Source organism: Alternaria rosae (assembly GCF_020736505.1).
Source record: "Alternaria rosae strain MPI-PUGE-AT-0040 chromosome Unknown BKA58scaffold_2, whole genome shotgun sequence".
Taxonomy (NCBI): Eukaryota; Fungi; Ascomycota; class Dothideomycetes; order Pleosporales; family Pleosporaceae; genus Alternaria; species Alternaria rosae.
In genome coordinates, this window is record NW_025763571.1 from 241,045 (window position 1) to 263,646 (window position 22,602).

General features: G+C 52.2%; 8 protein-coding genes across 8 annotated transcripts; 5 read left to right on the forward strand and 3 right to left on the reverse strand.

Annotated features, from left to right (window-relative positions):
• Positions 1–4: 4 nt before the first annotated feature.
• Positions 5–1,007, reverse strand: BKA58DRAFT_375387 (uncharacterized protein). The gene is made up of 3 exons (XM_046169413.1): positions 773–1,007; positions 391–689; positions 5–331 (listed from the first exon to the last, which is right to left on the reverse strand). The coding sequence occupies exons 1-3, from the start codon at positions 849–851 to the stop codon at positions 263–265; spliced, it is 447 nt and encodes a 148-aa protein (XP_046028378.1). The 5' UTR covers positions 852–1,007; the 3' UTR covers positions 5–262.
• BKA58DRAFT_375395 (Phox homologous domain-containing protein) lies at positions 1,008–2,079 on the forward strand. The gene is made up of 4 exons (XM_046169414.1): positions 1,008–1,156; positions 1,227–1,248; positions 1,302–1,601; positions 1,661–2,079. The coding sequence occupies exons 1-4, from the start codon at positions 1,079–1,081 to the stop codon at positions 1,687–1,689; spliced, it is 429 nt and encodes a 142-aa protein (XP_046028379.1). The 5' UTR covers positions 1,008–1,078; the 3' UTR covers positions 1,690–2,079.
• Positions 2,080–5,021, forward strand: BKA58DRAFT_375398 (uncharacterized protein). Its single transcript, XM_046169415.1, has 6 exons — positions 2,080–2,208; positions 2,275–2,354; positions 2,483–2,515; positions 3,022–3,366; positions 3,422–4,264; positions 4,314–5,021. Exons 1-6 carry the CDS (start codon positions 2,147–2,149, stop codon positions 4,541–4,543), a joined length of 1,593 nt encoding a protein of 530 aa, XP_046028380.1. The 5' UTR covers positions 2,080–2,146; the 3' UTR covers positions 4,544–5,021.
• On the forward strand, positions 5,022–6,356 carry BKA58DRAFT_375402 (phosducin family protein). The gene is made up of 3 exons (XM_046169416.1): positions 5,022–5,180; positions 5,240–5,781; positions 5,847–6,356. The coding sequence occupies exons 1-3, from the start codon at positions 5,119–5,121 to the stop codon at positions 5,990–5,992; spliced, it is 750 nt and encodes a 249-aa protein (XP_046028381.1). The 5' UTR covers positions 5,022–5,118; the 3' UTR covers positions 5,993–6,356.
• A 170-nt stretch (positions 6,357–6,526) lies between these two features.
• Positions 6,527–7,880, reverse strand: BKA58DRAFT_76919 (uncharacterized protein). Its single transcript, XM_046175883.1, has 3 exons — positions 7,470–7,880; positions 7,214–7,404; positions 6,527–7,166 (listed from the first exon to the last, which is right to left on the reverse strand). The coding sequence occupies exons 1-3, from the start codon at positions 7,503–7,505 to the stop codon at positions 6,608–6,610; spliced, it is 786 nt and encodes a 261-aa protein (XP_046028382.1). The 5' UTR covers positions 7,506–7,880; the 3' UTR covers positions 6,527–6,607.
• Positions 7,881–10,408, forward strand: BKA58DRAFT_76852 (siderochrome-iron transporter-like protein Sit1). Its single transcript, XM_046175882.1, has 9 exons — positions 7,881–8,319; positions 8,376–8,410; positions 8,467–8,485; positions 8,541–8,597; positions 8,662–8,726; positions 8,783–8,887; positions 8,940–9,224; positions 9,281–9,818; positions 9,882–10,408. The coding sequence occupies exons 1-9, from the start codon at positions 7,998–8,000 to the stop codon at positions 10,259–10,261; spliced, it is 1,806 nt and encodes a 601-aa protein (XP_046028383.1). The 5' UTR covers positions 7,881–7,997; the 3' UTR covers positions 10,262–10,408.
• Positions 10,409–11,916: 1,508 nt separating this feature from the next.
• Positions 11,917–13,132, reverse strand: BKA58DRAFT_309733 (cytochrome P450; the record flags this gene model as incomplete). The annotated part of the gene is made up of 2 exons (XM_046167264.1): positions 11,917–12,079; positions 12,132–13,132. 2 exons carry the CDS (start codon positions 13,130–13,132, stop codon positions 11,917–11,919), a joined length of 1,164 nt encoding a protein of 387 aa, XP_046028384.1.
• An 893-nt stretch (positions 13,133–14,025) lies between these two features.
• BKA58DRAFT_375411 (uncharacterized protein) lies at positions 14,026–22,560 on the forward strand. Its single transcript, XM_046169417.1, has 5 exons — positions 14,026–14,718; positions 14,869–15,371; positions 15,427–16,722; positions 16,773–21,151; positions 21,201–22,560. Exons 1-5 carry the CDS (start codon positions 14,098–14,100, stop codon positions 22,103–22,105), a joined length of 7,704 nt encoding a protein of 2,567 aa, XP_046028385.1. The 5' UTR covers positions 14,026–14,097; the 3' UTR covers positions 22,106–22,560.
• The last annotated feature ends 42 nt before the right edge of the window (positions 22,561–22,602 follow it).

A 22,602-nucleotide genomic window follows, 5' to 3' on the forward strand; every position in this document is an offset into this window, starting at 1 on the left:
TGTAGTCACGGAGTCCCAAGACTGATTATTGTATGGTGGAATGTCATAGTAAGCAACTACGTGTTGTCTGCTTGTATACGGCTAAACGGACTTGTAGGAGAGCAAATAGGCAAGAGATCGGGGTACAATTGATCGAGCAAGCCACGTGGAAACCGACGCTCGAAATACAAAGTGCTAGCTTAGAGTCGTCAAGTACGCAACAAACAAACCACACGCAGGAGGCTCAGCTAAACCTATCGTCTTGTAGATACCCGACACCTCACTAAAGGCGGTCGCAAATACACTCGCACTGAGCATTGCAGTAAAGAACCCGCTTTCCTTGATCGCGACACTGTGGGCACTTGGTCAGTACATTCTTACGCTGCAACTACACAAGGTGGAAACGCTTACGGCTTGATCGCAAGCGTCTATGCCGAAGGAACAGGTGGCACTTCCTGGGCAAGTCTGCCTGTTTACGAGGTGCGAAAGTCGGGCGTGAGCATTCGCATCGTTGGTTGGAATGCTCGCAACGCTGACAACGAAGAGCGTTGTAAAGTTGATGAAGCGCATGGTGGAATGAAGGTGTGTTGGAGTGGTTTCGAAAGCGAGATGGGCTTGGGGCTTGGGGCTTGGTGATGCAGTTGTGTAAACGGGATTAGACTTGTTACTGTGTAAATTACTAAACGGTAGGATTACACGGCGTATCTTGGCTGTATACAGATGTTGGTTTATGTACGGTTTCCCCGGATCGACTTGGATTTGCAGTATATTACCCGCATTGACTTGCACTGACCGTGACTTCTGTGGAGAGATGTGAGAAGTAAATAGAGATTGATGATGCCCATGTCTAGCGTGCAGAGCGCGCTCGACATATGTTTGCAGGCCGTTTTAGTGAGTATGTCCAACAACGAAGTAGTCTTTGTTTGAATGAATTGGTGGAGTGTGATGTGGCTGAGGAGGCGATGCTAGCAGCGACGGCTTGTATGCACACCCGAAGCGTCGGGTTAGTTGGCTCGCGACCGCCCCGCCATCGACTCTCGCGCGACCAGCCCTCGGCCAGCTACAACGACGCCTACACGCGCACCACACACCTTGCACCATGCAGTCGCTGCCAGACGCGCGATCGCAAAGCTTCGAGGAGCTCTATGGGCCCCCCGAGAACTTCCTGGAGATCGAGGTAGGCTTGCCAGAAGCTCCGATGCCCCGATGCTGTTCCGCCGCCCTGCTCACAATTGTCGCGTGCACAGGTCCGAAACCCCATGACACACGGTGAGTAGACGGGACATGTCCAGCGCGCGAGTGGGGGCTGATGCGCTGCCTAGGTGTCGGCCGTGGCATGTACACGACGTACGAAATCGTCATGCGAACCAACATCCCCGCCTTCAAGCTCAAGTCGTCGACGGTACGCCGTCGCTACAGCGAATTCGAAGCCTTCCGCGACATCCTCGAGCGCGAGTCGGCGCGCGTCACAATACCACCGCTGCCGGGCAAAGTGCTCACCAATCGCTTCTCGGACGATGTGATTGAGCACCGACGCGAAGGGCTGCAACGCTTCCTCCAGATTGTCGTGGGCCATCCGTTGCTGCAGACTGGCAGCAAGGTGCTGGCTGCCTTTGTGCAGGGTCAGTAGCCATCTAACGCTGCGACGACAGTGACGACGACGATGACTAACTTGCAGCAGATCCCAACTGGGACAGACATGCGTGGTAGACACGCCTGACCCGACTACTACAGAGGGCGGTTACCGACACTTGATATCTGTGTTGTTTGTGACATCATACTTTCAACAATATCAGATTGCCGCATTTCCTGCGTTACGGAGCAACGGGCGTTTGTGTTAGGCTTTCACGTGGGGCTTTGTGTACCTTGTCATGAGTAGCAGCAGCGAGGAAATGTCTATAGTTCAATCATCATCCCATGTAATCCACGCAAACGTCCATGGCTGGGGACGAGCGCCGGCTACAACGATTGCTATCAACTTGACATCAGCGGCGACGGTCCTCCGCGCAGCGCTAGCGATGCAACGAGCAAGGCGCGGGGGTTAGTAACAAGCAAAAGTTTTTGGCAGCCGAACCGTCTTAACCCTGCATTTTCCCGACCTCGTGGCTCTGTGCATCCTCTACCCATCTTTCTAAACTTCACCCTATCGCACACAGTACTTGTAGTCATGGGCATCCCGTCGCAACCAGCGTCTAACGCCATCATCTACCTTACCCTGGGCGCTTTCCTGTAAGCTCACACCAGCGGCCCCGCGGGCGATCAGTGGGAACTAGGGCACTAACCGTGTGGGAACAGAGTGCTAGGATGTTACATCGCATGGCGATTGCGACACCAGTCCAAGACCGAATGGCTGTCTAGTAACCGCACACAAAAGGGTTAGGAAACCGTCGCATCGCACGCTTGCATCGAAGCTTTGGCGTTTCTGCCCTCTACCTGCTTTGCGCAGCTGCCCAGACATTGGTCCCATCACAAACAAGAGCAACTGGCTGACTTTGCGTCGTAGGCGTCCCGCTCGCTTTCAACTTCATCGCTAGTGGTGAGTGCATTCGTGCACCCAGCGTGCTTCTTGCCACGTGAACGAGCAGCGGCAGTATCGGCTCTTCCATCATTGCCACAACGTCCAGCATTCGACGTTGATGGCGAGATGCTCCAGTTCAAAGCAATTCGCGTCTCCATGCTTGGCCAAAGCTGGATTGAAATCCTCTAGGTTCGTATTGAGATCTCTCACAGGAGCCACTTCCCCTTGCTACCGCGGCCTTGTAGAACTCGTTGCAGTTCCCCATCGCATGTGGGTACATGGGAGGTGGTCTTTTGTGCGGCTACACTGCGGGCGCGGAACCAGAGCTGGGCTCGAAACACGCCTAGCCTTCTGTCTTGTGCGTGGTTTTGAGCCCGGTGAAGGGGAAGCTGAGAAGTACCGTAAGAACTCGATCAAGATAATACTTGCGTGAGGAACGTGCTGCCGCTACTTTCCCCCTTTGCACCCCCCTCCCATCTCTCATTCGTGCAAACGGCTGACCTAGGTTTCTTATTTAATCACAGCTCTCGGATCCGGTATCTTGTTCACGTACCCTCAGATCGCTACCATTGCTGGTGTGCAAGGTCTCTTGGTTTACGCGCTATCATCGTCCCTGCCCTTGTTGGTCTTTGGCGCGTTGGGTCCCATCATTAGACGGAAATGTCCTGAAGGCTTCGTCCTGACGGAATGGACGAGGCAGCGCTATGGAGCTATCGGAGGACTCTTTCTCACCGTCTGCACGCTCATCACCATGTTTTTGTATATGGTCGCTGAGCTCTCGGCCTTGCAGCAAATCGTCACTCTACTGACGGGACTGAGCGGTCTTCCGGTTGTCATTGTGGAGTGCGCTGTTACTACAATCTACACCTGTAAGACTTGTTGCAACTCAAAACACGAGGAGCATTAGCTAAAATCCTGATCCAGCACTCGGCGGCTTCAAAGTCTCTTTCGTAACCGACAACATCCAGGGCGTCATGGTCATCGGCCTTATCATCATGGGCGTCATTGCTGTCGGCGTAGAAACAGACATCGACCGATCCCTCATCGACCAATCCCGATACCTCGAATCCAGCCTCCTAGGCTGGCAACTTATCTACATCCTCCCTGTCGCCATTCTTTCAAACGACTTCTTCCTCTCAGGCTTCTGGATGCGTACTTTCGCCGCTCGCACGGACAAGGATCTCTGGATTGGTGTCTCACTCGCCAGCGTGGGCGTACTAATTATCCTCACTCTGCTAGGTGTGGGAGGTATGCTTGCAGCATGGTCTGGTGCGTATACCATTGGCGACGAAGAAAATGGTTCCTTGGCTTTTTTCTTGTTGCTAGAGAGGCTGCCCGCGTGGGTTGTCGGTGTTGTTCTTGTGATGACCATTTCGCTTTCCACTGCTGCATTTGACTCTTTTCAATCGGCGATGATCAGCACGGGAAGCAACGATTTCTTCCGCAACAAACTCAACATCTGGATTATCCGCGCGTGCGTTGTGGCGCTCATCTTCCCCGTCGTCGTCGTGGCTCTGCGCAGTCCCGATATCCTGCAGATTTTCCTGATCAGTGATCTTGTCAGTGCAGCGGTCGTACCTTGCCTCGTCATCGGGCTGAGCGACAAGTTTTACTTCTACCGGGGTTTCGACTTTGTTGTTGGCGGCCTTGGGGGTATCTTCACCATCTTCTTGTTTGGACTTGTCTACTACAATGGCGATGTCACTCTAGCTGGGAACTTGCTGTTGTTGGAAGGTGGATTGTACGCAAATGACTGGAGCGCTTTCGGTAAGTGCAAGCTATTCCATCGCCCATAACGATTGCTAACAACGGCCAGGCGCTTTCGTAGCAGCACCTTTCGGGGGTCTTCTTTGGGCTTTTGCTGCTTGCACTCTTCGCATCGGGTTCCTCTGGGTCAAGGCCAAGCTTCAGGGTCGTCGCTTCGACGCGTTTGACCGACCGCTTCCACGAAACATCGATAGACCTGGTGCTTTCGACGAGCATGATGGTGAGGCCGTGATTGAGCATAGCAGCATCGAGAATGGTAACAAGGGGAAGTTCTTCTAAAACCGCAGAGATGTGGAGGGTTGAAGTGAGTAAGGGAGTGTATGTGCGAAGTCATGGTCACCGAACAGATGTGAATGGTCTGTTTTTGCATTCTTGACAGGTACCATACATATGAAGAAATAAAGGAGGCGGCAAAGGGTGTCGATCATACTAGGGAAGAGTTCGATATTCGAGCTCGTGGTGGAAGGTACGGGAAAGCAGTATAATTAAGTACACAGTGGTGTGTTTTAGGAGTCTATAGAGATGAGTTGAGTCGATATTTTACTCTCACATGGAGTGGAGATTGCCTGCAAAGACAGCGTGCTTGCTACACACAAAAAGAAATTATAGCAGATACCTGTAAACGAGACGGAGGAGGAGCTAAGATGCAGCTTCCAGAAGAGACATGGGTGGCGTCGCGTGGAGCTGAGGTGGGGGCGGGGCAGCTTGGCAGGGTCCATGACGGAGCTTCGCGCTGTTGGAAATATCTGACGTTCCAGGCACCAGACGTCTACAAGAAACATTTGTTACCATCAGCCTGCACTTTGCACACTCTACCGAGTCCTCCCAACAGGCGTTCCCCTCACACCACCATCATGCAGATGCCGGACATGCCCGTCAACGTCCCAATCGACGACCCCAGCGCCGACACGGAATGGTGAGTCAAACCACCATCAGATCACGGCGAAAGACACAGCACTGAAACCAGCGCGTCAGGAACGATATCCTCAGGAAACATGGCGTCATCCCCGAGAAGCCACCATCGCCGACACCCATGATTCAGGAGGCGCTCGAGCAAGCCCGCGAACTCGCACACGAAAACCGTTTAGAAGGTAAAGACCTGGACGAGCTGGCCGAGCTAGAGGATGAAGAAGACGACGACTTTCTCGATTCGTACCGTCAAAAGCGCATGGCCGAGCTTGCATCGATAAATACCGCCTCGGTGTACAACCAAGTCTATCATATCCAGAAACCCGACTACTCTTCCGATGTTACCGAAGAGAGCAAAAAGGCATACGTGCTGGTCTTGTTGACGAGTTCGACGGGTACAAACACCGAGTCAAGAGTCATGATTGAGCATTGGAGGGAGTTGGCAAAGAGATTTGGCGATGTCAAGTTTTGCCAGATGAGGGCAGATCTTTGCATCGAGGGGTACCCGGATAAGAACACGCCGACAGTGCTGATCTACAAGGACGGAGATATCAAGAGGCAGATTGTTACGCTGATGCAATTGAAGGGACCTAGGACAAGTGTACAGGGTGGGTCGCACTCCTCAGCTCGGGACGGCAGTCCTGCATTACGGTGTGCTAACTTGCTATAATAGATCTGGAAAGGCTTCTCGTGGATGTTGGCGCCGTCAAACTAGGAGACTCGCGCCTCCAAAAGAAGAGGGACGACGAGGACGCCAACCCTAGCAGGATAAGACAGGGCACCACCGCAGGAGACGATGACGATAGTGACTGGGACTGAAGGCGTACTGGTTGGATATTGTGACGGCTTATTGCCTGGTAGGGCTGTTGACGCCCACAAACTCGACTTCAAAGCTGTCTCTCGGAGACTTGCTTTGTACGTACCGTGCGAGGAACGTCTGGCATTGAGACATGTGTTGGCTTTCCAGGCAGTAGTTGACGATGGCGGATGCTCACTTCGCATGGACATATCAGACACTGTGGCGCCTCGATCGGTGTTGAATGGATACATTCTGGTCGTGGACTGACCCCTTGCTAGTAGACTTGTGCTACGATGCTGGTTTGAGGTATGAGCGTTGAAGTCAAGGGATCATATTCCCCGGGCACGGGAGTGCTGGCGGTAGACAAGTCAAGATGAAGAAATTTGGATTTCTGAGATTCGACTTGCTACATGGCAGGCTGTGGCATGGGCAAAAAAAGTACATAGCTCAATAGACTTTTCGCCTTTGTGAAATAAAAAAGGGTTCTCTGATCGTTATCTGTCGAAATCTGGAGCGCCCGTCTTGTGGGAAAGCTCGTGCAGTTACCGGACGCCGAGCGCCCAACGCCCAAAACGCAAAGCCAGCGGGGTAGCCTAAAAGAATAGTAAAAGACACAAGGAGTATGGAGGCAGCAATCATATGAGCTCATCGCCGCCGCAACGCCGCGACTCATCGACTGCTCGCCAGATGGTGCTCTCTTCAAAGACGGGGCCGTGGCCGTCACACTTGGCCGAGCCTTTCAGCCGCTCACACACATCGGCCACGTCGACCAGACCCTGCTTGACGAGCGGATGTTGCTGTATGAGGTCCCAGGCCTGGGCAGCCGGGACCTCTTTCCCCCTGGCGCGGGTGCGTGAATGCTCTTTCGCGGCCGTGTTCACCACGGTGGCGTTGGTCAGGGATTCCACCCTGTAGCCCGCGCCTGTTTCTTCTTCTTCTTCTTCGTCGTCGTCGTCGTCGTCGAGAGGCAGATAGGCGCCTGGCGAGGGGTACGTGGCGGAGATGGGGCGCGAGCCCGAGGGGGAGTGACGGCTAGTGGCGCGCAAGATGTCGTTTTCGGTGCGGGCGCGGTCGAGGGCGGCCTTGAGGCGCTCGTTGTCGGACTGGAGCGAGTGGGCGCTGGACTCGAGGGCGGAGAGCTTCGTCTCGAGCTCCTTGACGTGGCGCTCTTTGCGCTCACGGAACGCGCGCTGGCTGGAGTGGCATGAGCACGGCTGGGGAGCTGGATGGGGAACACATACGCTGCCCTGTTCTGTGCCTTGCGCCTGCTCTGGGCAGGCGTCAGGCTGTCCTTCTCCTCGCTGCTGCTCCGCGTCTGGTGTGGCTGGCCATCGTCGAGGTCCGCGCCGAGCCCCGAGTCTACGCTGCCAACGGCCATGGGCGTGTGGGCTGCTGCCTTGTCTGCATACACGCCGGCGTCTGTCGCGGGTTCCTGGTGCACCTCGTCGGATTAGTAAGGCAGTTGCGGCTTGTTCCACCACGCCGTGCTACACTCACAATGCTGTGCGGCCCGCCAAAGTAAGAGTAGGCCATGGCTGCTCGATGTTGCTGGGTGCAGCGTCTACTAAGTACTGCCTCGACGCACCGACGGGCCAGCCGCCTGCAATCTCACACATGCAGCCCCTCGGCACTGTCAGCACCAGCCTCCGTCACTCGACACATCACCCATCGTCCTTGACGCCTTCACCTCAGACAGCCCGTACGCCCGAGTCTACACGGCGACATCGGGAGCAGCGAATGGTTTCCGAGTTGCCGAGTGGTTACGCCAAGCCAGCGAGAATTTGCATCTAATCTTATCAATCAGCCGTCTCGAGCCGCACTATGCTCCATCCAGCACCGAGAAGCTGTCCGTTTGCTTGGAATGCGTGCCGCAAAGGGAAATCACTTGAAATATGCAGCCTGTTTGCGAATTTACTCCAAGTCAGACCACCCACATTCTTTTCACCTGCCGCCCAGCGTTGGTAAATAATCGTTGTTCTACATTACTCCCTCGCAACACTTGTACCTACCAACCCACCAACCATCATGTCGCATCACCACAACTTGGACGTTGGCAAAACTGCGCCATTCAACACAACCGTAACCGGCGTCAGTTTACGCCCGAAAGAAGAAGACGTGTTCGCCGCAGACCGTAATGTCTCCCCGACAGCATTGCCAGGCGCAAAGTCTCCGGGTGTCGCACGCATCGAAGCTCTCAACGCGCACACGTCCTTCCTGAACCGCTGCTGCATCTTTTTCGGCATCTTCCTCATTGCCTATGCGTATGGTTTGGATGGGACGCTCCGATACACCTACCAACCATATGCTACTGCAGGATTCCAACAGCATTCCACCTTGGCTACCATCAGTATGTCTAGTGAAATCTGTAGTCATTCCGAGTCGCCAACGCTAACATCGACCAAGATGTGTTGAGGAGCGTCATCGCCGCTGCTGCGCAGGTAAGTTTTAGAGTCTGCTACCATGTATAAATCCATACTCACTGTCTGCTCAACAGCCTACTGCGGCTAAGATTGGTAAGTTGAGTCTTCACACCGAGGAAGATATGAGAAACTAACTCGACGGTTACAGCCGATGTCTTTGGCCGCATAGAAGTCGTCATACTCTCTATGCTCTTTTATATCATTGGTATGCACGCACCAAGCTGGGAGCTTAGCGTTGTGCTCTGGCAGTCGTACTAACATGACGAAAGGCACGGTCATTGAATCCGTCAGCTCAAATGTCGAGTCCTTCGCCGCAGGCGCAGTCTTTTACCAAGTGCGTGCTGGAACAACGCCAAATGGACAAGACCAATACTAATGGACATCCTACAGATTGGCTACACGACCATCATCGTGCTCATCGAAATCATCATAGCCGACATCACGTCCCTTCGATCTCGACTCTTTTTCTCATACATACCTGCCGTTCCATTTCTGGTAAGCAATATAGCCTCAAGGTCCGGTTTAGCTTGTTTCTGATGTTCGGTAGATCAATACTTGGGTCAGCGGCGATGTAAGTCAAGCTGTGCTTAGTCAGACCACTTGGCGATGGGGGGTAGGCATGTGGTGCATCATATACACAGTGTGTTGTATCCCTCTAGTCGCTTCGCTCATGTGGTCCAGCCGACAAGCTAAAAGGGCCGGCGCATTCGATGCATACCGAACACCATACGAAGTTCATGGTGGTACCAAGAATTTGCTAGTCACTCTCTTTTGGCAAATGGACGTCCCCGGCGTCGCGCTGCTTATTGCAGTATTCGGCTGTATTCTTACTGTAAGTCGGCGTGTGTTTGCAGCAGACGAGATTCCGATTTGCTGACCGATCACGAGCCTTTCACCATCGCAGGTGGCGCGCAATCGCAATGGGGGACTGCCAAAGTCATTGCTCCCCTCATCATCGGGTTCATGTGCCTCCCCGCCTTTGTCCTTTGGGAACGCAGAGCACCTCATCCAATGCTCCCGTTCCATCTACTGAAGGATCGTGCGGTTTGGGGTGCTTTAGGTATTGCTTGCACTTTGAACTTTGCATGGACCATGCAAGGCGACTTCCTGTACACTGTACTAGTCGTCGCATTTGATGAATCAGTAAAGAGCGCAACTCGCATCAGCTCTTTGTACAGCTTCTCCTCGGTAATCACCGGATTGATCCTTGGCGGTGTTGTATTCAAGGTCCGCCGCTTGAAGCCGTTCATCATCGCCGGAACTTGTCTTTTCGTGGTAGCTTTCGGCCTTCTAATTCACTACCGTGGCGGCTCCGGCGATTCGTTGCATTCCGGCATCATCGGAGCACAGATATGCTTGGGTATTGCAGGAGGCATGTTTCCATATCCTGCACAAGCCAGCATCCAAGCTGCTACAAAACACGAGCGTAAGTTTCTTCCATGGCAACTCAGTCGCTAGCTGGAGCAACAAAACTAACGACCCACAATAGACGTCGCAATCGTAACGGGCATCTATCTCGCTACCTACAACATTGGCAGCGCGCTTGGTAATACAGTATCAGGTGCTATGTGGCAGCAGATCATCCCAAATGAGTTGGCCCGTCGAATTGGGGATCCCTCACTCGCAGCCGTCGCGTATGGTGATCCGTTTGCATTTGCGACTCTATACCCAGTGCAAACCTCAGAGCGTATCGCTGTGATACAGGCATACAGACACGTGCAAAAGTTACTCTGCATCACAGGTATCTGTCTTGCAGTACTTCTTGTCGCTTTCTCGCTGGTCATCCGGAACCCGGAGTTGGGCAAGGATCAGAGCCTGAAACATGCTGAGGAGGATGCAGAAGTTAATCGCTCGGATAGTAGGCCTTAGTGTTGAAGCTTAGCATATGTTACACGCTAGAGTCACTACCCACTGATCTTTTTGCATATACGAGGGTCCAGGTGGTGGAGGAGCCGACAGACATTATCGCCGTCTACGAATACTACTGAGCTTTGGGGCTTCTGCTATAGAACAACAAAGAGTCAGATGATTTGGAATTTCCTTTAGCCCATCGGTGAATCTACATCATCTACTCGTATGACACAATGTTACTGCAAATGTACAGGTCTGAAGTTACTCGCGAAGAAACTTCAGCCTCGAGCGCGAAGTCCAGAAGACACAAAGCTACTTGTGAGATGATAGACGACCAAGAGCCTGATGCAGCCTAATCAAACTCGATCTCGAGTCCCTGACACATAACAGTACGCCTCTCGATGACATCCACGACAAACCGCCGCCCCCAGTTAACGACATGTGTATGGTGCCCGGCGGATACAAGACACCAAAAAATACTGCGGAAACGAGTTTGCGAAGCGCATCACGATCGATGTCGTTTTGGCCGTGGTCGGAGCGGCGCTGAACGCCCATGCCTTTGTGCACAAACTTGGAACGATCCGAGCGACAATAGTCCATCACGTGCATTCCGACACCGGGGTAACCTCAAGCAATCCAAGATAGCTTGGTAGCACAAGCTTCATTGCGACTCAGTTCCAACCCGCCGAAGATCGTGGGGCACCTGCGGCCTATTTGACCGTGCGTATCACGCAGGCTGCAGGTGTATGCTGTCCCGGCAAATGATTCCTCCCTACAGCGTCTGACATGTTGCAACGCCTCCACTCTCACCAGCCTGGCCGAGAAGAATGCGCAAAGCAGCCAGAAACTCTGATCGCGGAGTCTTGGAAACATCCGCTTGGGGATGGACGTGTACCTAGACATCGACTTCTTCGGGAACCTCTGATTTTGGCAGTGCGCTTCGCAGAATGTGGCTGCATCTTCGATTTGCGCGAAAACTCAGGAGTATTTGGATGAACAGCATGTCCTCACAATATGCATTCGCTTCTTCTACGGCAAGGATTTGTCATCGCTGCCTAAGTTATTGGATCATGCCACTCCGCTACCAGGTTGTTCGGGCGTTCGGTCTAAAAAGAAAACCCGAAGTCTTTCGTATCCCGGACAGCAGTTTCGCCGCCGCGTGTACGAGGGCCTTCCAGATACCGCCACGAACCTGGTTACGGAAGGTCGATAAGCATTGGTGTTGTATCCACGGTTGTGCTAAGTGCGACGGCAGCACATCGGGCCATCCCGGCGCCACGAAAAGCATGCATGACATCGCTCAGGGCCGAAAACGACATGCGCATGTCGAATCTTCAACCGAATGTATGCTCCCAGCAAGCGACAATCCTGCTAGGTCGAATCCTTACGGTTTACTTTCTACCTTCAGAATCCGTTATCTGTTGACCCGATACCGAAGCACAAGCAGTAAACAGATCGTCTAAAAGCGTCAGTGGTCTGGCTAAACCCAGCTGCTTTGAGTTGGCTGGAGGTATTGCATGACGCGTCTTGCGTGCAGGTACGTATGATCTGAACTATGCGTGAATTATGTAGCAAGATATGCTAGACGAGACAGCCAAAGCTCCCAAGATACATCGACATGCGCATCACCTGTAGCTTTGCTCTCGTATCTATCTTCCACCCCAAGTCCATGACTATGGCTTCCGGTCTGCCTCTCGGGCCTTGACTATGAGTGGCGGCTTCAGCCAGAAAGAGTATGTTTGTTGATCCATCCAGTCATTACAGCCTTCGTCGAGCTCGAAGTCAAAGTCCCACAATAAGTGGCCCAAGGCAAGCCTCAACTCGTAGTGTGCCAGGCTGTAGGCGAAATTAGGCCTGTGCATAAATGTGACCAGGGTAGTGGACTTACTTTCTTCCAAGGCAGGCGCGTGGACCGACTGAGAAAGGGTTGAAAGCGTTCTTGTCGTCTTTCTCAAACTCTATGGAGCCTTCAGGCAACCATCTCTCTGGAGCGAAATCGTCTGGTCGAACGAAGTTTCTCGAGGAGTGAAACGTCGGATAGTGGAGTATAAACACCGTGGCACCCTTCGGTACATACTTGCCGCAAATCTGCATACCGGCTGCTGGTACCAACCTTGCCAACGTCTCTGGAGCGCCGGGGTAGACTCGCATGGCTTCGTCTAGAACTGCGCTCATGTACGTTAACCTCGGCAGTGCCTCTATGGTCATCGCGTCTTTCGACCTGAAACTGTCATAGATCTCCTGCTTCAATCTCATCATACAGTGGGGATTCTTCAAAAGTAAATATAGCGTTCCCGAAAGCACTGTTGCTGTGGTTTCTGACCCTACCACCATAAAGAGAGCGGCATTGCCGACCATTTGATCCAAGGAGAGGCTCGCTTTCTTTCCGTCGGGTCCACCAGTGATCAGACCCCAGAGATCCGGGCGATCGGTCTTTCTTTCCAATCTTTCTTTCACACGATCTTCGGCAAACTTCATGTGCGCATCTCGCTTTGCCTTCATCGATTTCGGGACCAAGAGCGGCAGGATCTTTGACGCAAAGGGAACATGGTAGAATACCACGATGCGAATGGTGACTACTTTGATCGTTGCAACTATCACACGAACCCAGTTGTTGTATTCCGATCGCTCCAATAGACCAAGAGAGGTGCCGAAAGCTAGATCACCCATAACGTCGAAGGCCAGGAAGTTGAACATGTCTACCATGTTCATCTCGAGACCCTGATCAGCGCGCGACTGAACGGCTGCTGTCAATCTTTTGACGTGCTTGCGCAACAGGGGCTCCTGCTCCTTCAGTGCCCGGGTGGAGAATCCTTGATTGAACAGTTGGCGTTGTTCTCGATGCTTCTCGTCATCCAGCACGTCGATGATGCCTGGCTCTCCCGACATAGGTGGAGGGTTGGCAAGAGGGTTTTTTGGCAGCGGCTTGCGAGGCGTGTAGTTGCCTGTCCCATGAATGTCTTTCGAAGTCAGCGTCGAGAAACATGTATATGGAAGAGGTCATGTTTACCCTTCCATGCAGTGCTAGCGGTGTAACTCAATTCCCAGGGACTCAATCGCACAATTGGCCCATATTGCTCATGTAGGCGGTGCGCGTCAAACACCGTAGTACCCCTCCATCTAGAGAGAATGCGGGGTATAGGAGATGCTCGCCATAGAAACGGACCGGGGTAGTTTCGAAGTGGATGGATGAGGATGTTATACGACAGCCATCCGGCGATGGAGGTAATCTGACCACAATTAGAACCTCTACACCCTCATCGTACAAATTAAACAGCTTACTGCTACCGAAATGATGCGTAGAAAGAGTAGCTGAACTGTCATGATGAAATACACAATACTTGAGTCACACAGAGGTGCTCCGAGGGGATCTGTGGTGTGTACGGAAAGATCATGGGCATTTTCAGCCAGCTCCATTGCTTGTCAGATCATCGAAACCATGCACTGACCGCTAATCATGTGCGATAAGGAACATCATTCTCCTCGATTGACATCACGCGACACCTTCTTGCCCTCGGTACTTTTCTGGATACACACGGTCGTTACTCGGCGTCTCTTCGCAAGCACCGTATGCAACCCTATACTTGATCAAGACAAGTGGAGGTGACTTGTTCCACAGCGCGTTACAATCTAGAGTAGCTCCTAATCTCTACATCGTGGGGGGTGTAAGTAGGTCCGTTTCAAAGAATGCTAGGAGTGATGAGTGAGCGAGTCTTGTGTACAATGAATCGCATATCAGAGTACGTTGTATATAGCTATCATAGGAATCATAACTCACGGGACAGTCTACATACGAGCTGATTCAACATCGCGAATCGTTCGAGATTCCGTAGACAGTTCAAGTATTTTTCGGTATGCGCAGCCAGTCTGATAATTTCGCGCCTTCTGTGGCATTCTTTTGCCCTCAAAGCAAGGCCCCCACAGAGGCGTACCTCGAGCAGCTCCAAAAGTACATTGTTGAAACGCCCTTACTCCTCCCATTTGCAGAAGCCATCACGTCGTTGACGGATACATGGACCATACTTTGTGACGGCCACCCGGACATTGCCAAACTCAAATCGGGCAAGCGACACGTCGTCAGTCTGAAGCGATGGATCACCGACGGAATATCTGGACCTGTTTCAAGCTCCATGTCCGGTATTCTAGCGTTGCCGCTGTTGGTCGTTATCCAGGTTTGCCAGTACTTCCAGCTGCTGGAGTTGCATGGTCTCACGCACGAGCGAATGCTGGCAAACCTGAAGAAAGGTGGCGGCGCTCAAGGATATTGTGGAGGTCTCCCTACAGCCTTTGCTGTTTCTTGCGCCAAAGACGAGGAGGAGTTGGTCTATCTTGCAACCAAAGCTTTACGGCTGGCATTTGCCGTGGGCGCATTTGGCGAATTGGGTGACGACGAGTTGATGGAGGGAGCCACGACCATCGCAGTACGCCTGAGAACTCCTCCGCAAGGAGATGAGCTTGTGGCAGGTATTTCTAGAGTAAGTTGGAATTCTTTTCGTATTAGCTGCAAGGCCCCTCCGCTGTCGGTCTTTGGTCTTGTGTCACGGGAACATGGCTTCCATCCAAGCAAACCAGCAGCATTTAGCAGTTCCATTCCTGTGTTACAGCCTTATACTTACAACATGCAGTGCTACATTTCGGCGATCACGGATCCAAAAACGATAAGTATCGTAGGCCCTGTGCTAGAGCTCGAGAAGGTGGCAGAAAGAGCTCGTAACTGGGGTTTGCTAGTCACCGACATCCACATCCGTGGCAAAGTGCACAACCCGGAGAACGCGCCTTTGGTCAAAGTTCTGTATGAAATTTGTCAGGAGCATGACGAGATGACGTTGCCTGATGCTAGTCAGCTACGAGTTCCTGTGCGGTCGAATTTGGATGGCAGCTTGCTGCATGATTGCTCGCTGACATACGAAGCAATCAACACGATCCTCGCCTCTCGATGCGAGTGGTATCGGCTTCTGAAGGATGTCGCAAAGGACCTAGCGGGAAGTGGTACCGACGCCCATACATTTACTTTGTTCGGCATAGGAGACCCGGTTCCTCTGATGCCGTTCCACAACGCTCGTTTGCGAATATCGAAGGTGGAAGCCCATACCACTGTCCAGGAAGCCAGGTTGGCTGAGTACAAGTAGTAAGTAGCCCCAGCAGGATGACGCAACTAGTGCCGCGCTAACACATCACGCCAGCCCGGAAGACGCCATTGCCATCACAGGTGCTTCATGCCGACTCCCACGAGCAGCCGACCTCGAAGAACTATGGCAGCTCCTCGCCGCTGGCACATCGACTTGCGAAGAGATCCGCCATGACAGGGTTCCGATGCGCGAAAGCTTTCGCGCGTTGCAGAACGACAAATGGAAGCCCAAGTGGTTCGGTAACTTCATTGATGGGGTCGATGAGTTCGACTGGGCTTTTTTCCGCTCGAATGCCAAAGAGGCTGCCAGCATGGACCCTCAGCAACGTATCCTCTTGGAACTGACCTATCAAGCTCTGGATAGCGCAGGCTACCTCCGCAAACATGTTCGCGAGAGCGGAGACAAAGTCGGTTGCTTCATTGGCGCAAGTTTCATCGAATATACGGACAATACGAGTGCCCATCCACCGACTGCATATACAGCGACTGGTACCATTCGGGCATTCTTGTGCGGAAGACTTAGCTATCACTATGGCTGGACTGGACCGGCGGAAGTCATCGACACGGCCTGCTCTTCTTCGCTTGTCGCCATCAATCGTGCCTGCCAGTCCATCTGGTCAGGCGAGTGTCCTATGGCTGTTGCTGGAGGAGTGAACATCATATCCGGAGTTCACAACTATCTGGGTCTTGGCAAGGCGGGCTTCCTCAGCCCGACCGGTCAATGCAAGCCCTTCGATCAAGCGGCTGATGGATATTGCCGCGGGGATGGTGCTGGAATGATCGTACTGAAGCCCTTGAAACAGGCGATAGCAGATGGTGATCCAGTTTTAGGCGTCATACCGGGGTCATCCACCAACCAAGGTGGTTTGTCTGCATCTTTGACAGTCACTCAACCCTCGGCACAGGTTGAGCTATACCAGTCGATTCTCGAACGTGCTGGAATGAGTCCAAACCAAGTGTCATACGTCGAAGCCCACGGGACCGGCACACAAGCAGGCGACCCTCTTGAGGTGAGCAGCATTAGAGACGTGTTTGGTGGATCAGATCGTCCGACCAAACTCTATCTTGGTTCTATCAAAGCCAATACCGGCCACGCAGAGTCGGCGGCTGGGGTCGCTGGACTACTCAAAGTCATCGCTATGTTGCGCAAGAAAGCAATCCCGCCCCACGCATTGTTCAAATCTTTGAACCCCAAGATTCCCTCATTGGCCCCGGACAAGATTACCATCGCAAAGAGCCTGGAACCATGGGAAGTACCCTTCAGAGCTGCGTGGGTGAATAACTACGGCGCGGCTGGAAGCAACGCATCGCTTGTTGTTTGCGAAGGTCCTCGGAGGAGCTCTAGCAAAGCGTAAGTGTGCGTCTCGATCCCAGAAAGCTAAATCTGACCTATCTGAATAGACCGACTCAGTTGCCTGCGGGTACCCGGTATCCAATCATACTCTCAGCCCACACAGTTGAGAGTCTGAAGGCTTACGCAGCTGTCCTAAGATCGTACATCAGCCAAGGAGATTTGAACCTCTCGAGCCTTGCTTACACCCTATCGGAGCGGCGAAAGCGCCATCCAGTGGTCTGGATGACAACAGCTTCCGACATTGCCAGCTTGCACGCCGAACTCTCCACGGACATCTCGTCATGCAGCATACCCCAACCTTCGAAGCGTGTCGTGCTTGCATTCTCCGGCCAAAGCAAGCAGAATATCGGTCTATCGAAAGCGCTTTATGAATCAAATCCCAGGCTACGATACTACCTCCAAGAGTGCGATCAGATTCTCGTCGCGCTTGGAACTCCATCGATCATTCCAGCTATCTTCCAGACTACCGTCATTACCGATCCAGTTCTGTTGCAGACAGGTACCATGGCGGTCCAATATGCTAGCGCTAGGTGTTGGATCGATGCTGGCGTGCAGCCCGCTTGTGTCATTGGACACAGCTTCGGAGAGCTGACAGCAATGGCTGTATCGGGTGTACTCTCTCTTGCAGAGGCCCTCAAACTTGTTACCACCCGAGCCCAGCTCATGGTGGCTAAATGGGGACCAGAGAGAGGTACTATGCTAGCAATCTTCGCGCCGGTCTCTGTTGTCGAACGTGTCATTGATGCAATCGGTGGCAAATCCCTAGAGATTGCTTGCTTCAATGCCGCTAACAGTCACATTGTAGTTGGCACCAAGACTGCGGTGTCCGATGCGGAAAAATTGCTGGTTACTAACCCCTCGTTCAAGGGTGTCAGCAGTCGGAGGGTCGATGTAACTCATGGCTTCCATTCCGTCTTCACCGAGCCACTTCAGAACGACTTCATCGAGTTCTTAAAATCATTGGATTTCAGAGAAGCTTCTATTCCCATCGAGCCATGCACACAGGTGCACACTTCATTGATCAATGCTGAGCATGTTGCGTCACATCTTCGACAACCGGTCTACTTCATGGACGCCATTCAGCGGATAGAAGAGCGCCTAGGAGGCTGCATCTGGCTTGAAGCAGGATTCGATTCATCTATTATCTCCATGATTAAGCGTGCGACAGCTGAACCGGAGATTCATTCGTTTCTCGGCATCAAGACGGCTGATGTTAGCCAACCTACCGACGTTCTCTCTCAAAGTATCATCTACCTTTGGAAGGAAGGGATCGACGTCACCCCATGGGCGTTTCTGTCTCCTTCCGACGCTGGTTTAGAACCAGTATGGCTACCACCCTATCAGTTTCAGAGGACCAAAGCTTGGCTCGAGAATGTTGATAGAGCTACTGAGCTTCAGCGGAGTCACGACAGTCTTGGTTCGCAAAAGCTCGAGACAGCTTCTGTTCCTGTCCCCGTTCGCTTGCTGCACCATGCTGAGTCTACTAGCAGTGCGAACAAGTTTGTTATCAATAATTCGGCCAGCCGTTTTCGTGAGGTCATCAGTGGCCATGCAGTCCGTGGTCGGCCGCTTTGTCCCGCTTCCATGTATATGGAGTGTGCGGCTATGTCAGCCCAGATTCTGGGTGCAGACCTCGGATCCAAATCGCTAGCATTTGAGGATCTATCATTCGAATCACCACTAGGCGTCGACCTGGATCGCGACGTCAGTCTGACTCTCGAAAACATTGACAAAAACGAATGGAAGTTTGTTCTTTCGAGCTCTTCCGGGCAAGCAACCAGTTCGCACCGCTCAACTGTTCATGGTAGGGGTCGAATGGTTCTAGTAGAGAATCCTCGATTTTCTACATACAAGCGGCTCATAGCCGACCGCCTTGACTCAATCCGGTCGAGTCTGAGCTCGGAGAAACTCAACGGCGGACGAGCTTATAAACTGTTCTCGAAAGTCGTGGACTACGCCGACTTCTTCCACGGAATTCAAAGTATCGTCATTGACAACAACGAGGCACTGGCCGACATCCGTATGCCAGACAGTCATCTTGGAGGCAATGAAAGCGCAGTAACGAAGCATTGCGACACAGTGTCTATTGATGCGTTCATTCAAGTCTCCGGCCTGCTCATCAACAGCAGCAAAGTATGTCCACAAGGTCAGGTCTTCGTAGCTTCCGGCCTCGAAAGTGTCACGATGTCCAAACATTGCGACTTCGACACTCACAAGGCATGGGACGTCTATGCCATTTTCACTCTTATCGATGATGTGCATGCGACCGGCGACGTTTTCGTTTTGACCAAAGACGGCGAGGTAGCCATGACAGCTATTGGTGCCAAGTTCCATCGTCTCGAAATCTCCAAGCTTGAGCGAACGCTTGACGCAGCCAATGGATCAAGATCCACCTCGAAATCGGGTTTACCTCTCTCTCTTCTCGAGAACTCTAGGCCCGCTATGCTTGAGAGTCCTCCGCCATTGACGCCCGATGGCGATTCCAACTCATCAAGTGCTTCCTCGGTGGCTGGCGACGAAGCCAACGAAACAGATGATCCGTTGAGGGCGATGATCTCCGCATATACTGGCGCACCAGCAGATTTCATTGCCTCAAATACTTGCATTGGTGATCTTGGTATCGATTCACTGGCGTCGGTCGAACTCTCGGACGAGATCAACGACCGTTTCGGGAAAATTGTGTCGCCTGGCGAGCTTTTAACGGTGAGCTTTGGTGCATTGAGCCAAACCATATTTTCTGGCGTCACCAAAGCCGACCGAAAGCACGTCTCACCGGTAACCGCGCCGACGGCTGGATCTCCCTCCCCAGTCTCTAAGACGTGTAAAACCGGATCAATGCCTCATTTAAGCCCGGAGGAAGGTGCCAAAGACTCCATTGGTAAGACTCGACATGCGAAATTGTTCGAACTTATTTCAGATCTTTGTGGCGTTGCTGTCAGCCATATCGAAGATCACCAACTTCTTCAGGACCTCGGTTTCGACTCCCTATCCACAACGGAACTCGTTTCTTGCCTATCTGACGAGTTCAACGTCGATATTAACGGTATCGATAGCCTCCTCGACGTTTCTGTCAAGGATCTGATGCACTTGGCTGGACTTTCTCCAATAAAGCCAAGTACCCCACTTTCGAAGCCGTTAAACTCACCTGTGCTTGATCCACCCATACACCATTCTGTCAAAACTGCCAAGATTACGGATCCGTTTCAATCTCTCTTAGAAGCAGAGTCTTCTTTTGAAGAGTATGCTCGGTGTTGCCAGTTTACAGAGTATCTCGCAAAGGTCTCTGCTCGTCAGGATGAGCTTCTTCTTGCTTACCTGATTGAAGCTTTCCAAAAGCTAGGGATTGATTTCAAAGCCATTCCGCCGGGCCAGAAGATTCCCGATTTCGGATATCAGTCTAAGCACACTAAGGTAGTGCATAGATACTACGAGATTCTTCAGAGGCATTGTATCATCGAGGAGAAAGACTCCGGATATATCCGGTCATTTTGTTCACCCACCTTTCCTCCCAGCTCGTCCAAGCTTCTACGTCACCTCATCACAGACCACCCAAATTATCGCTGTGAGGCTGAACTCATGGCTCTCACCGGACCGAAGATTGCAGAATGCTTGATGGGTAAGGAGGACCCTGTTAAACTCCTCTTTGGTACCAGCACATCCCAAGAAATCGTTGGAAACTTCTACACCCAAGCCCCTATGTTTGCCACTCTGACTGAAGTTCTTGTGGATTTCATGGTTCGGTTAGTCAAGAAGGCAAACGGACCAGTTCGTATCCTTGAGGTCGGAGCCGGTATGGGAGGGACTACCAAGCGGCTTGGTGAAGCACTAGGTGCTCTCGGTCATTCCATTGAATATGTATTCACGGATATATCTTCAACCCTGGTCCGAAACGCTTCTAAGAAGTTCAAACACTCGTGGATGCAGTTCAGGACGCTCAACCTTGAAGTCGAACCTCCTACAGATATGGTTGGCAGGTTTGATGTCGTCATTAGCACGAACTGTGTTCATGCGACCGCCAACAGGACTGAGACCTGTCGTCGTATCAAGCATATGCTCAATCCACATGGTGTCTTGGTGCTCTCAGAAATCACTACGATCTTCGACTGGCACGAGGCTGTTTTTGGCTTGCTGGATGGTTGGTGGTTGGCGGTCGATGCCACACATGCCATTCAACCTGCAGCAGTCTGGATGAACTTCATGCATCAAGCTGGGTTTGCAAGTGCCACCTACTCTCAAAGCACAATGCCGGATTGCAACCTTCAGCGGCTACTTATAGCCTCTGTGAAGCAGTATCCGGAACCGCAGCGTCACAGTGACTTGCCAACGTCTGGTATTGACACAGTCGTTTACAAGTTTGTCGACGGTATTGAAATAGAAGCCGATATCTACTTACCGAACAGCCCTCCAATTAGCTCAATGCCTGTAGGTAAATGGTCCTCCGCACGCGTTGCTGTTCTGCACTAAACGTCTGGCAGCATTGATGATCCACGGAGGTGGCCACATGACACTTTCACGCAAAGCAATCAGACCAGCACAAACAAAGTTCTTGTTGTCGCACAACATTCTTCCTGTCAGCATAGACTATCGGTTGGTTCCAGAGGTGAATGTCATTGATGGACCGTTTTCCGACGTACTAGATGCATACGTTTGGATCCAGACAAAGCTCTCTGCTATCGCATCTCAATACGGCATCTCGATAGACCAAACTCGCATAGTTTCGATTGGGTGGTCGACGGGTGCCCATCTCGCAATGAGCCTTGCTTGGACTACCAAAACGCTCGACGTCCCATCGCCAGCCGCCATATTGGGCTTTTATGGCCCAACCGACTTTGAATCAGGGGCTCTGGAAAGGCATCAGGAAGAGCAGTATTACGGAGAGTTCCCTGCTCGCAGAATGCGACTTGAGAAAATCATGCAGGCTCTGCCGCGGGCGCCCGTGACCAACTATGGCACCATGATGGATGGTAGTCGATTGGGTTGGATCAAACCCGGCGATCCACGCTCTGAGCTTGTCTTCGCGGTTCTAAAGGAGGGTATCGGGCTAAACGTTCTTCTCTACGGCCTTTCTCATAAGGCTCTGGCCCAAAAGCCTGACCCAGCGCTTGTCAGAGCGATTAGCCCAATGGCGCATGTACGAGACGGCTCCTACAATGTTCCCACGTTTGTCATTCATGGGGTAAAGGATGAGATTGTTCCGTTCAAGACAGCCGAATCATTCGTAAAGGAGCTGGACAATTTCGGAGTTGAATGTGGCTTCTTACCGGTTCCTGGAGTAAAACACATTCATGATGTGGATCTCAAGCCGGGAAGCAGGGAGTGGAAGAATCAAGTAGAACCAGGATATCGGTTCCTGCTCAAACATCTGAAGACGTCCTCTTAGGCAGACTTATGGTCGAACATGGTCACTGATCTCATGCCACTGTAACGAATGAATCTCATATTCGGTAGAGTCTATCGCCCTTTTGGTGCCATATATGCCTTAGCAAAGCAGAACTTGGTTGTATTTCGATAAGTTGCGTAGCCAACAATGTAGCGGAGCAAATCAACAGGCGCTCTCGGTCCTAATGTCAATCCCGAGTTTGAGAGCACAAGCAAAGGGGGCCATTGCGTCAAGGAGGGTATCTCTTATCTTCGCACACCGCTTGCGATCTAGGTGCATACTATCCAGAATTAGCACCGTATCTATTGCGGACCGAATGTAAAAACGTACACCTCACATGTCGGCGACACGAGAATTGGACCGAGAAGCCGGCGAACGGGCAAATCAACACTCAATCTACTCCGAGAGTCTGGTGACATATGGTGCGGGGCATGGTGTACCGGACACATGCAGCTAGTATGTTACAGAAAGTCTCAAAAGGTAGCTTATGGCTCGCT

What these genes read in the sequence shown, in the direction of transcription:
- BKA58DRAFT_375395 (XM_046169414.1), top strand. Translation starts at nt 1,079, where the DNA reads ATGCAGTCGCTGCCAGACGCGCGATCGCAAAGCTTCGAGGAGCTCTAT. An exon ending in CCGAAACCCCATGACACACG is followed by an intron (nt 1,249 to 1,301) that starts GTGAGTAGACGG and finishes TGCGCTGCCTAG; the next exon opens with GTGTCGGCCGTGGCATGTAC. An exon ending in GCTGGCTGCCTTTGTGCAGG is followed by an intron (nt 1,602 to 1,660) that starts GTCAGTAGCCAT and finishes AACTTGCAGCAG; the next exon opens with ATCCCAACTGGGACAGACAT.
- BKA58DRAFT_76852 (XM_046175882.1), top strand. Translation starts at nt 7,998, where the DNA reads ATGTCGCATCACCACAACTTGGACGTTGGCAAAACTGCGCCATTCAAC. An exon ending in TATGCTCTTTTATATCATTG is followed by an intron (nt 8,598 to 8,661) that starts GTATGCACGCAC and finishes ACATGACGAAAG; the next exon opens with GCACGGTCATTGAATCCGTC. An exon ending in CAGGCGCAGTCTTTTACCAA is followed by an intron (nt 8,727 to 8,782) that starts GTGCGTGCTGGA and finishes GACATCCTACAG; the next exon opens with ATTGGCTACACGACCATCAT.
- BKA58DRAFT_375411 (XM_046169417.1), top strand. Translation starts at nt 14,098, where the DNA reads ATGCGCAGCCAGTCTGATAATTTCGCGCCTTCTGTGGCATTCTTTTGC. An exon ending in CGGAGGAGCTCTAGCAAAGC is followed by an intron (nt 16,723 to 16,772) that starts GTAAGTGTGCGT and finishes CTATCTGAATAG; the next exon opens with ACCGACTCAGTTGCCTGCGG. An exon ending in AATTAGCTCAATGCCTGTAG is followed by an intron (nt 21,152 to 21,200) that starts GTAAATGGTCCT and finishes AACGTCTGGCAG; the next exon opens with CATTGATGATCCACGGAGGT.
- BKA58DRAFT_76919 (XM_046175883.1), bottom strand. Translation starts at nt 7,505, where the DNA reads ATGGCCTACTCTTACTTTGGCGGGCCGCACAGCATT. An exon ending in TTGGCGGGCCGCACAGCATT is followed by an intron (nt 7,405 to 7,469) that starts GTGAGTGTAGCA and finishes GAGGTGCACCAG; the next exon opens with GAACCCGCGACAGACGCCGG. An exon ending in AAGGCACAGAACAGGGCAGC is followed by an intron (nt 7,167 to 7,213) that starts GTATGTGTTCCC and finishes ATGCCACTCCAG; the next exon opens with CCAGCGCGCGTTCCGTGAGC.
- BKA58DRAFT_375398 (XM_046169415.1), top strand. Translation starts at nt 2,147, where the DNA reads ATGGGCATCCCGTCGCAACCAGCGTCTAACGCCATCATCTACCTTACC. An exon ending in TAGTAACCGCACACAAAAGG is followed by an intron (nt 2,355 to 2,482) that starts GTTAGGAAACCG and finishes TTTGCGTCGTAG; the next exon opens with GCGTCCCGCTCGCTTTCAAC. An exon ending in AAATGACTGGAGCGCTTTCG is followed by an intron (nt 4,265 to 4,313) that starts GTAAGTGCAAGC and finishes AACAACGGCCAG; the next exon opens with GCGCTTTCGTAGCAGCACCT.
- BKA58DRAFT_375402 (XM_046169416.1), top strand. Translation starts at nt 5,119, where the DNA reads ATGCAGATGCCGGACATGCCCGTCAACGTCCCAATCGACGACCCCAGC. An exon ending in CCCAGCGCCGACACGGAATG is followed by an intron (nt 5,181 to 5,239) that starts GTGAGTCAAACC and finishes CCAGCGCGTCAG; the next exon opens with GAACGATATCCTCAGGAAAC. An exon ending in ACCTAGGACAAGTGTACAGG is followed by an intron (nt 5,782 to 5,846) that starts GTGGGTCGCACT and finishes TTGCTATAATAG; the next exon opens with ATCTGGAAAGGCTTCTCGTG.
- BKA58DRAFT_375387 (XM_046169413.1), bottom strand. Translation starts at nt 851, where the DNA reads ATGTCGAGCGCGCTCTGCACGCTAGACATGGGCATCATCAATCTCTAT. An exon ending in ATCTCTCCACAGAAGTCACG is followed by an intron (nt 690 to 772) that starts GTCAGTGCAAGT and finishes ATCTGTATACAG; the next exon opens with CCAAGATACGCCGTGTAATC. An exon ending in TAGACGCTTGCGATCAAGCC is followed by an intron (nt 332 to 390) that starts GTAAGCGTTTCC and finishes AAGTGCCCACAG; the next exon opens with TGTCGCGATCAAGGAAAGCG.